Raw genomic sequence first — 12,077 nt, forward strand, 5'->3', positions numbered from 1 at the left:
CCTTTACCACAGCCCACCTGCAACTGAATCCTTCATCCACCCTTCACATCCAGTCCAAACGACTTCAAAGCTCTTTCGCTTGTCTGTGAATGGTCCACCCGCCCTAAACATCAACTCATTACAACTTGGTGGCCAAGACCTGGCTGCTCCTATCTCTATAACCTTCTCCATAACCCCTTCTGAACTTCCTCCCCCTGACTTTTTCTGCAATCCCTTCCTATTATCCTACCATTGGTGGCCCCATGTTCTGGAATCCCCTCCCAAAACTCAAGGGGCGGGATTCTGCCGCTATCGGCGTGGCGGGCAACTCCAGCGGGACGGAATGGCGTGAACCACTCCGGCGTCAGGCCGCCCCAAAGGAGCGGAGGGGCTAGGCCCGCCCCAGAATGGTTTGCGCCCCGCCAGCCAGCGGGGAAGGGGCTTGGCGCCACGCCAACCGGCGCCGAAGGGCCTCCGCTGGCTGGCGTGAGTTGGCGCATGCGCGTGAGCGCCAGCATGTGCTGGCGTCATCCCCGCGCATGCGCAGAGGGCTTCGTTTCCGCACCGGCAATGGCGGACCGCTACAGCCGCCGGTGCGGAAGAATAGAGCGGCCCCCACGGCACAGGCCCGCCTGCGAATCGGTGGGCCACGATCGCGGGCCAGGCCACCGTGGGGGCACCTCCCGGGGCCAGATCCCACCAAGAACCCTGGAGGCCGCCCGGGCCACCAGGTCCCGCCGGTAAGGACCTACTCCAATTTACGCTGACGGGACTGGCAAAAAACAGGCGGCCACTCGGCCTATCGCGGGTCGGAGTATCGCCGGGGGGGTCGCTGCCAGCAGCCGGCAACTGGCACGGCATGATTCCCGCACCCACCAAATCCCCGGCGCCGGAGAATTCGGCAGCCAGCAGGGGCGGGATTCACACCGACCCCCGGCGATTCTCCGACTCGGCGGGGGGTTGGAGAATCCCACGCAAGGTTTTGGTCATCCTTCCTAACTTCATTCTTCAGCTCAGCATGCTTTTTTCACATTTCTGTCCAGTGCTTTCAAGTATTAAAGGTGCTATATAAATGTAAGTTATTCTTTAAAATATTTTTGTTCTCACCTCCAGGGCAAGATTCTCCGCAGCCCCGCGGCAAAATCGCGTTTTCGGTGGGGGCGGAGAATCGACGTTTACGACCAAATTGGGCCCGGCGCCGCTCCCGCGATTCTCCGGTCCTCGGAGAATCGCTCGCGCGCGAATTACGCGACGCGGCTGGGGGGCCATTGCCAGAGGCCCTCCCAGTGATGCTCCGGTCCCGACTGACCGAATTCCCGATGGCGTGGTTCTAACCACGTCTGGCTGGTCGGAACTCACTCGAGGCAGTTGCAGACACAGTCCGCGGCCGCCCTGGTGGGGGTTGGGAGGTGGGGGGATCAAAAACCGGGGGCTGGCCTTATGGGCGGCCGGGGTGGCGATCGGGCGAGATAGATCGAGCGGCACGGGGCAGATCGTTGGGACCTTCTTTATTGGTCCAGGTCGGCCGGCTGAGTCCGCCATCACGTTCGGCTCGGCCGCTGGAGGCTGCCGCTGTGCGCATGCACAAACTTTCAACCGGTAGCGCGGGGGCCTGTTCGCGCAGCTGAAACTGCAAGAAGCACTCCGGGGCCCTGCCAGCCCCCAGCAGGTAGGAGAATTGCGGTAAAACTTTTTATGGAAAGTCTGGCGTGAAACGCCACCGTTTTCAAGCCGGCGTGAGGACATAGCCCCATTTTTGGAGAATCCAGCCTCCTGGGGCGAAATTCTCCCCCAACGGCGGGATGCCCGCCGACTGGCGCCAAAGCCGGCGCAAATCAGACGGGCATCGCGCCGGCAAAAAGGTGCGGAAGTCTCCGCATCTTTGGCGGCCTAGCCCCAACATTGAGGCATTTCCGCCCCGCCAGCTGGCGCGGAAATGCGGCGCATGCGCGGGAGCGTCAGCGGCTGCTGAAAGTTTCCCGCGCATGCGCAGTGGGGAGAGTCTCTTCCGCCTCCGCCATGGTGGAGGCCGTAGCGGAGGCGGAAGGGAAAGAGTGCCCCCACGGCACAGGCCCGCCCGCGGATCGGTGGGCCCCGATCGCGGGCCAGGCCACCGTGGGGGCATCCCCCGGGGTCAGATCGCCCCGCGCCCCCCCCCCAGGACCCCGGAGCCCGCCCACGCCGCCTGGTCCCGCCGGTAAATACCAGGTTTGATTTACGTCGGCGGGACAGGCAATTCCTGGGCGGGACTTTGGCCCATCCGGGCCGGAGAATCCAGCGGGGGGTCCCGCCAACCGGCGCGGCTGGATTCCCGCCCCCGCCCAATCTCCGGGAGCGGAGACTTCGGCGGGGGCGGGATTCACGGCGGCCAACGGCCATTCTCCGACCCGGCGGGGGGTCGGAGAATGACGCCCCTGTTTTCTGAGCCAGGATTCTCCCCCGCATTGGTGGGTGGCCCGACGCCGGTGCCAAGAACGGCGCGAACCACTCTGGCATCAGGCCGCCCGGAAGTTGCGGAATCCTCAGCATTTCCGGGGGCTAGGCCGGCGGCGGCAGGGTTGGCACCATGCCAACCGGTACCAAAGGGCCGCCGCGGGTTGGCGCCTGCGCAGAACCGCCAGCGTGTATCTTGCACATGCGCCGGCCATGGCGGAGCCTTACAGAGGCCGGCGTGGAGGGAAAGAGTGCCCCCATGGCACAGGCCTGCCCGCAGATCGGTGGGCCCCGATCGTGGGCCAGGCCACCGTGGGGGGGCCCCCCTGGGGCCGGATCCCCCCGTGCCCCACCCGAGGACACCGCTAGCCGACCTCCAAGCCAGTTCCCGCCAGGATAAACCATGTCTATTTCACGCCGGCGGGACTGGCCGAAAACGGGCGGCCACTCGGCCCATCGGGGCCTGGAGAATCACCGGAGAATTCGACAGCCGGTATCGGAGTGGCGGGGCGGGACTCACGCCGCCCCTCCGCCAATTCTCCGACCCGGCGGGGGTCGGAGAATCCCGCCCCTGGTTAAACAACTGTGTTTGAAGTAGTCCTTTCCTGATAATGTGAACCCTCTATTCCTGTTGTGTTGCAAATTATTCAGGCAAGGGAGTCCATTTTAAAGCATTGTTTTGTAATATTACTGAATTACTCATTTATTTTAAAATACCATCATTGAATTATTATACAAGACTGTCGCACCAGAAAATTTCAACTGAGCAAAGCGCAAGTATAAATGTTTTTCCAGTGACCTTGACGGCAAGAGGCAGTTGCACTGAAGCACTGTGGCTAGAGCTGCTTTAATGTCAGAGGAACTTAGTTTAAAATGTTTCCTTTGTCACACAGTTTTAGCTATTCCCAACCCTTTTTGATTTGTATTAGGCAATTGGATTCTTCGAGATGAATTTAAATTAACACACACTTTTAAGACGCATCACATGTGTTAGACCTCTGAAAGCATACAATACCCATTGTCAATGTTGAACTGATGTATCGAAGGCGTGAGACAACTATGCTTGGATTGTGCAACAAACAAAATGAGAAAGTCAAACATTCCCATCAGAGCTGAAATGTTCTCATAATGAATCCATTCCAACACCACTCTTCCCAGTACAGCTCCGATATGTTATGCACAGAGTAACTACAATGCACACCACTACTAAGAACAGTTCATTTCCTAACACCAGTGCTAATATAAAATTAAACTCTTGTTTACTGAAATTTTGTAATTTGTGCACTGTGTTTTGTATTGGATACCCATAGAATTTAATATTTTTAAGTTCTGTGTAGGTAAGTGTGAGATGGTCCATTTTGATAGGAAGAATAAGGAGGACCTTGGAAAATAAGTGTCAAAAGAGGAGCAGAGGGACCGAGGGGGACACACACACAATTCATTAAAAGCAAGTCAGGCCAAAACAAACAAACCTCTGGAATTCCTTTCCGGAGGGATAGAATTGAAAAGTGGAGGAGATATGTTAACCTTATATATAAGCTTGGTTATGCTACACTTGGAGCACCAGCAACCTGGACTCCATCTTAGAAAAAGCACATAGAAGCATTGAAGAAACTTACAAAAAATGATTTACTGGAATGGTACTCGAACTTAAAAGTTTATATCTATCAGCAAACATTGAACAGTCTAGGGCTCCTTTCTCTGGAAAAGAAACTGAGGGGTGACCTGATAGAGGTCTTGAAAATAACGAAGGATTTCGAGAGGGTAGATATGGGGAAGATGTGCACTAATGCAGGGAAGACCAAAACTTAAGGCCGATAATTTGTTTTTATAATCATACTGTAGAAGATATCCTGTGACCATATTACACATTCTGTTATTTTGGTTGTGTTTCATTGTACAATTTTTTTTTTAGGAGATTCAACTGACCGCATTCAGAGTATCAGGTATGTGCAATTTACAGTCCTGATGATTTCCTACTGTAATGGAAGGAACAAAATTTGGCTGCACCTCACAATAAGTCCTGAATTCTAGGACCAACAAGTACATGAAGCATACTCTTGCAGTGATGTGTACATGCAACATAGCGATAGCACATGCACCAACGTCTAGAGATCAATATTTTCAAATAAGGACATTTTTCATGGAATCTATAATTTACTAAGTCTAATTACAGCTCTGGCTAAGGTTTACCTGAGCAAGTACAGCTCTATCCAATGGGGGATTAAATAAATTTCAGACGGAGGTGGGAAATGGTGGATAAGTCCATATGAAACGATTTTTGCACTCCATCCAATGGCCTTAATAGTTGACCCCAATGAAAAATGAAATTAGGTGCAGTGTAAAAGTAACATTGGGAAAGATATTTGCCCCAGACAAATTTCACCTCAGAAAGTGTAAAGTGTTTCCAGGCTCATGGTCGTTTTTTGGATATTATTTTTGAGGTTCGAGCAATTTAGTTCCTTTTTTAAAAATGTGAACAAAAATTAGATGATTTTTCATTTTTTCTTTCTGCCTTTGCGTTTTCTAGAATGCTTTATTTCTTCTAAGGTTTGTTGTTCAAGGCACATGCAGGAGGTCCCCTGTCTTTATGAAGCTAGTTACTCAAAATGTCCAATAGGTGGTCAAGAATCCTTAAGAGTTTAGTATTCCTCTTGATAGTTCCTTACAAATAGTGGTCCCCAAATTTTGTCACCACTATGCGCTACGTTTTGTACTGGATGCCCGTTAAGCTCAGTGGGCTAGACAGCTGGTTTGTGATGCAGAACAAAGCCAGCAGTGTGGGTTCAATTCCCATATCAGCTGAGGTTATTCATGAAAACCCCACCTTCTCAACCTTACCTCTCGCCTGAGGCGTGGCGGTCCTCGGGTTAAGCCACCACTAGTCAGCTCTTCCCCCTCAAAGGGGAAAGCAGCCTATGGTCATCTGGGATTATAGTGACTTTGACTTTTATTAATTTGGGTGAGATCAGCCTGCACTCTGGCAGACAGGAGGGATGGGCAGGCCAGGAGGGGGAGGGGTGGAGGGAAGGGGGGGGGCAGCCTGTGAGTCGGGGGGGGTGGTGGAAACAGGAGTTGCGGGCCAATCCGGGGGGGGGGGTGGTCTGGAGGGGGGATTTGTTCAAGAGTGGAGAGGTCAGGTTGGAGTGTGTGTGTGTGTGTGTGTGTGTGTGTGTGTGTTGGGGGGGGGGCGGGGGCAGGAGGGATCGAGCTGGGATCAAGAAACCAGGCCAAAAGGGGATGGGGTCAGGCCAGGTCGCATTGAGGGGTGGTCGGATTGGGTCTCATTGGGAGGGGCGGGGGTGGATTGAACTTGTTTGGGAGGGGTGTGGTTGGGTGGGGGGGGTCAGGTTTAAGGGTGGTGTGGTGGGCCTCCTGGGGATTGTGTATATTGGGGGTGTGGGGGGTCCCGTGTGAGGCTGGGTCTTGGTTTTTGAAATAGCTACTGTGGAGTTGGAAGTGATTTTTTTCCCACTATTTCAGAGTAACTATTAGGGTAAAATTGACAGAACCATCCGAAGTTAGCACCTTAAATAACAATAATCAAAGGGGCTTGAATATACAGGTGGACTGGGAAAATCAGGTTAGTAGCAGATCCCAAGAAAAGGAATTTGTGGAATGTCTATGTGTTGGTATTTTCAAGCAGCTTGTGGTAGAGCCCACTACAGAACAGGTAATTCTAGATTTGATGATGTGTAATGAGGCAGACTTGATTAGGGAACTTAAGGCGAAGGAACTCTTCGAGGGCAGTGATCACAATGTGATAGGATTCATCCTGCAGTTTGAGAGGGAGAAGCTGGAATCAGACGTAAAGGTATTACAATTGAGTAAAGGTAACTACAAAGACATGAGGGAAGAGCTGGCCAAAGTTGATTGTAAGGGAGCCTAGCAGGGAAGATGGCGGAACAGCAATGGCAGCCCATCAAGTGATACTCATCAATGTTATTTTGGCACGCACAACCGTTCACAATGAAAATATTTGTTATGGCAGGAGATTTTGGGGGCTATTCGGGAGGCATAACAGAAATTCATCCCAAGAAGGAGGAAACATGCGAAGGGGAGGATGAGGCAACCTATGGCTGACAAGCGAAGTCGGGGACAGCATAAAAGCAAAAGAACAGCATACAATGTGGTGAGGATTAGTGGGAAGCCAGAGGATTGGAAAACCTTTAAAAGCAAGCAGGGGACAACTAAAGAAGTAATAAGGGAGGAGAAGATGAAATATGTGTGTAAGCTAGCTAGTGGTACAAAAGAAGATTGCTAGAGTTTTTTGTCGATATATAAAAGATAAGAGAGTGGCAAGAATGGACATTGGACCACTGGAAAATTATGCTGGAGAAGTAGTAATGGGGAACAAGGAAATGGCAGAGGAGCTGAATAGGTACTTTGCATCAGTCTTCATGGTGGAAGACCCCAGAGGGATCACAGGGGTCGGAGCTAAGTGTAATGGTCGCCATTAAGGAGAAGGTTCTGGGAAAGCTGAAAGGTCTGAAGGTGGATTAATCACCCAGACTGGATGGACTATAGCCCAGAATTCTGAAGGAGATAGCTGAGGAGATTGTGGAGGCATTGGTGGCAATCTTTCAGGAATTAGTGGAGTCAGAGGGTCCCAGGGGACTGGAAAGTGGCCAATGTAACACCCCTGTTTAAGAAGGGTGGGAGGCAGAAGACAGGAAGTTATAGACCAGTTAGCCTGACTTTGGTCATTGGTAAGATTTAGAGTCCATTATTAAAGATGAGATTGCAAAGTACTTGGAAGTGCATGATAAAATAGGACTGAGTCAGCACGGCTTCGTCATGTCTGACACATCTGTTAGAATTCTTTGAGGAGGTAACAAGGAAGTTAGACAAAGGAGAGCCAGTGGACGTGATCTATTTGGATTTCCAGAAGGCCTCTGACAGGATGCCGTACAGGGGGCTGCTAAATAATGGTGTTAGGGGCAAGGTACCAGCATGGAGAGAAGCTGACTGGCAGAAGGCAGAGAGTGGGGATAAAGGGATCTTTTTCAGGAAGTCAGCTGGTGACTAGTGGGATTAGTGGGGTCAGTGTTGAGACCATAAATATTCATGATGTTAACAATCCTCAAGAAACTGAGGGCATTTTTGCTAAGTTTCAAAGATATGTAGAAGGACAAGTAGTGTTGAGGAAGTCGGGGGCCTGCAGAAGGACTTGGACAGGCTAGGAGAGTGGGCAAAGAATGGCAGATGAAATACAATGTGAAAAAGTGTGAGATTATGCACTACGGTGGGAAGAATAGAGGCATACTATTTTCTAAATGGGGAAAGGCTTCGAAAATCTGAAGTACAAAAGTACTTAGGAGTCCTAGTTCAAGATTCTTTTAAAGTTAACATGCATGTTCAGTTTGTAGTTAGGAAGGCAAATGCAATGTCAGCATTGGTTTTGAGAGGGCCAGAATATAAGAGCAGGGAGGGTGCTGCTGAGGCTGTATACGGCTCTGGTCAGACCTCATTTGGAATATTGTGAGCAGTTTTGGGCCCCATAGCTAAGGAAGGATGTGGGGGTCCAGAGGAGGTGCAAAGAATGATCCCAGGAATAAAGGGCTTGTCACATGAAGAGCGGTTGAGGACTCTGGATCATACTCGATGGAGGTCAGAAGGATGAGGGGGATCTCATTGAAACTTGCAGAATACTGAGAGGCCTAGATAGAGCGAACGTGGAGAAGATGTTTTTACTAGTAGGAAAGACTAGAACCCGAGGGCACAGTGTCAGACTGAAGGGGCAATCTTTAAAACTGAGATAAGGGGGAATTTCTTCAGGCAGAGAGTGCTGAATCTGTGGAACTCTTTGCCGCAAAAGGCTGTGGAGGCCAAATCACTGAGTGTCTGTAAAACAGAGATAGATAGGTTCTTGATTAATAAGGGTATCGGGTTACAGTGAGAAGGCAGGAGGATGAGAAACATATCAGCCACGATTGAATAATGGAGCAGATTCGATGGAGCAAATGGCCTAATTCTGCTTCTATATCTCATGGTCTTATGGTAAATCACTTCAGTCAGAATGTTCCCAGCCTAACGCAATTGTCCAGAGGAAGTTAGCACTTCTGGGCAGTTGTCGGGTAAACCCTGATGTGGGAACATCCTAGAGGGATTCCCCAGCGTCTCATTGGGGTACCCCCTATTCCAGGAAGTTATGGGCCAAAGAGCTTAAACTGTGGCTATTAACAATATCTTGGAGCCCAAAAACAACAAAAACACATAGCAAGTGTTTAAAGTATTTAATATTAATTTGATGCTGATTTGGAAAATCAACCTACATTAGCTCCAGAAAAAAACTTTGTGAATTGTGTGAAAACGAAAAGTGAAATGTTGACCAGCACAGCAGTGAATGCCTTAGAAGTCCGATATTCAGGACGCCAAAGCGTGTAATGAGGCAGTGGGGAAGGGAACACTGACAAAGGAGAATACTTGCAGGCACGAAGATGGGTTGAAGTGTGTATACTTCAACGCAAGAAGCATCAGGAATAAGGTGGGTGAACTTAAGGCATGGATCGGTACTTGGGACTACGATGTGGTGGCCATCACGGAAACTTGGATAGAAGAGGGGCAGAAATGGTTGTTGGAGGTCCCTGGTTATAGATGTTTCAATAAGATTAGGGAGGGTGGTAAAAGAGGTGGGGGGGTGGCATTGTTAATTAGAGATAGTATAACAGCTGCAGAAAGGCAGTTCGAGGAGTATCACCCTAATGAGGCAGTATGGGTTGAAGTCAGAAATGGGAAAGGAGCAGTCACCTTGTTGGGAGTTTTCTATAGGCCCCCCAATAGTAGCAGAGATGTGGAGGAACAGATTGGGAAACAGATTTTGGAAAGGTGCAGAAGTCACAGGGTAGTAGTCATGGGTGACTTTAACTTCCCAAATATTGAGTGGAAACTCTTTAGATCAAATAGTTTGGATGGGGTGGTGTTTGTGCAGTGTGTCCAGGAAGCTTTTCTAACACAGTATGTAGATTGTCCGACCAGAGGAGGAGCAATATTGGATTTAGTACTTGGTAATGAACCAGGGCAAGTGATAGATTTGTTAGTGGGGGAGCATTTTGGAGATAGTGACCACAATTCTGTGACTTTCACTTTAGTAATGGAGAGGGATAGGTGCGTGCAACAGGGCAAGGTTTGCAATTGGGGGAAGGGTAAATACGATGTTGTCAGACAAGAATTGAAGTGCATAAGTTGGGAACATAGGCTGTCAGGGAAGGACACAAGTGAAATGTGGAACTTGTTCAAGGAACAGGTACTACGTGTCCTTGATATGTATGTCCCTGTCAGGCAGGGAAGAGATGGTCGAGTGAGGGAACCATGATTGACAAGAGAGGTTGAATGTCTTGTTAAGAGGAAAAAGGAGACTTATGTAAGGCTGAGGAAACAAGGTTCAGACAGGGCATTGGAGGGATACAAGATAGCCAGGAGGGAACTGAAGAAAGGGATTAGGAGAGCTAAGAGAGGGCATGAACAATCTTTGGCAGGTAGGATCAAGGAAAACCCCAAGGCCTTTTACACATATGTGAGAAATATGAGAATGACTAGAGCGAGGGTAGGTCCGATCAAGGACAGTAGCGGGAGATTGTGCATTGAGTCTGAAGGGATAGGAGAGGTCTTGAACGAGTACTTTTCTTCTGTATTTACAAATGAGAGGGGCGATATTGTTGGAGAGGACAGTGTGAAACAGACGGGTAAGCTTGAGGAAATACTTGTTAGGAAGGAAGATGTGTTGGGCATTTTGAAAAACTTGAGGATAGACAAGTCCCCCGGGCCTGACGGGATATATCCAAGGATTCTATGGGAAGCAAGAGATGAAATTGCAGAGCCGTTGGCAATGATCTTTTCGTTCTCACTGTCAACAGGGGTGGTACCAGGAGATTGGAGAGTGGCGAATGTCGTGCCCCTGTTCAAAAAAGGGACTAGGGATAACCCTGGGAATTACAGGCCAGTTAGTCTTACTTCGGTGGTAGGCAAAGTAATGGAAAGGGTACTGAAGGATAGGATTTCTGAGCATCTGGAAAGACACTGCTTGATTAGGGACAGTCAGCATGGATTTGTGAGGGGTAGGTCTTGCCTTACAAATCTTATTGAATTCTTTGAGGAGGTGACCAAGCATGTGGATGAAGGTAAAGCAGTGGATGTAGTGTACATGGATTTTAGTAAGGCATTTGATAAGGTTCCCCATGGTAGGCTCCTGCAGAAAGTAAGGAGGCATGGGATAGTGGGAAATTTGGCCAGTTGGATAACGAACTGGCTAACCGATAGAAGTCAGAGAGTGGTGGTGGATGGCAAATATTCAGCCTGGATCCCAGTTACCAGTGGCGTACCGCAGGGATCAGTTCTGGGTCCTCTGCTGTTTGTGATTTTCATTAATGACTTGGATGAGGGAGTTGAAGGGTGGGTCAGTAAATTTGCAGACGATACGAAGATTGGTGGAGTTGTGGATAGTAAGGAGGGCTGTTGTCGGCTGCAAAGAGACATAGATAGGATGCAGAGCTGGGCTGAGAAGTGGCAGATGGAGTTTAACCCTGAAAAGTGTGAGGTTGTCCATTTTGGAAGGACAAATATGAATGCGGAATACAGGGTTAACGGTAGAGTTCTTGGCAATGTGGAGGAGCAGAGAGATCTTGGGGTCTATGTTCATACATCTTTGAAAGTTGCCACTCAAGTGGATAGAGCTGTGAAGAAGGCCTATGGTGTGCTCGCGTTCATTAACAGAGGGATTGAATTTAAGAGCCGTGAGGTGATGATGCAGCTGTACAAAACTTTGGTAAGGCCACATTTGGAATACTGTGTACAGTTCTGGTCACCTCATTTTAGGAAGGATGTGGAAGCTTTGGAAAAGGTGCAAAGAAGATTTACCAGGATGTTACCTGGAATGGAGAGTAGGTCTTACGAGGAAAGGTTGAGGGTGCTAGGCCTTTTCTCAATAGAACGGAGAAGGATGAGGGGCGACTTGATAGAGGTTTATAAGATGATCAGGGGAATAGATAGAGTAGACAGTCAGAGACTTTTTCCCCGGGTGGAACAAACCATTACAAGGGGACATAAATTTAAGGTGAAAGGTGGAAGATATAGGAGGGATATCAGAGGTAGGTTCTTTACCCAGAGAGTAGTGGGGGCATGGAATGCACTGCCTGTGGAAGTAGTTGAGTCGGAAACATTAGGGACCTTCAAGCAGCTATTGGATAGGTACATGGACTACGGTAAAATGATATAGTGTAGATTTATTAGTTCTTAAGGGCAGCACGGTAGCATTGTGGATAGCACAATTGCTTCACAGCTCCAGGGTCCCAGGTTCGATTCCGGCTTGGGTCACTGTCTGTGCGGAGTCTGCACGTCCTCCCCGTGTCTGCGTGGGTTTCCTCCGGGTGCTCCGGTTTCCTCCCACAGTCCAAAGACGTGCAGGGTAGGTGGATTGGCCATGATAAATTGCCCTTAGTGTCCAAAATTGCCCTTAGTGTCCAAAATTGCCCTTGGTGTTGGGTGGAGGTGTTGAGTTTGGGTGGGGTGCTCTTTCCAAGAGCCGGTGCAGACTCAGGGGGCCGAATGGCCTCCTTCTGCACTGTAAATTCAATGATAATCTATGATTAATCTAGGACAAAGGTTCGGCACAACATCGTGGGCCGAAGGGCCTGTTCTGTGCTGTATTTTCTATGTTCTATGTTAAG

The 12,077-nt window shown here is 49.5% G+C and overlaps 1 protein-coding gene across 1 annotated transcript in view; it reads left to right on the forward strand.

The window, feature by feature from the left end:
- LOC140398855 (adhesion G protein-coupled receptor D2-like) overlaps positions 1-12,077 on the forward strand; it is a 223,394-nt gene that overhangs the window by 193,129 nt on the left and 18,188 nt on the right. Inside the window, exon 27 of the mRNA XM_072487796.1 lies at positions 4,328-4,358. Within this exon, the coding sequence (XP_072343897.1) occupies positions 4,328-4,358 (31 nt within the window). The remainder of the gene's footprint in view (positions 1-4,327; positions 4,359-12,077) is intronic.

The sequence above is a fragment of the Scyliorhinus torazame genome, chromosome 22 (genome assembly GCF_047496885.1).
Source record: "Scyliorhinus torazame isolate Kashiwa2021f chromosome 22, sScyTor2.1, whole genome shotgun sequence".
Classification (NCBI taxonomy): domain Eukaryota; kingdom Metazoa; phylum Chordata; class Chondrichthyes; order Carcharhiniformes; family Scyliorhinidae; genus Scyliorhinus; species Scyliorhinus torazame.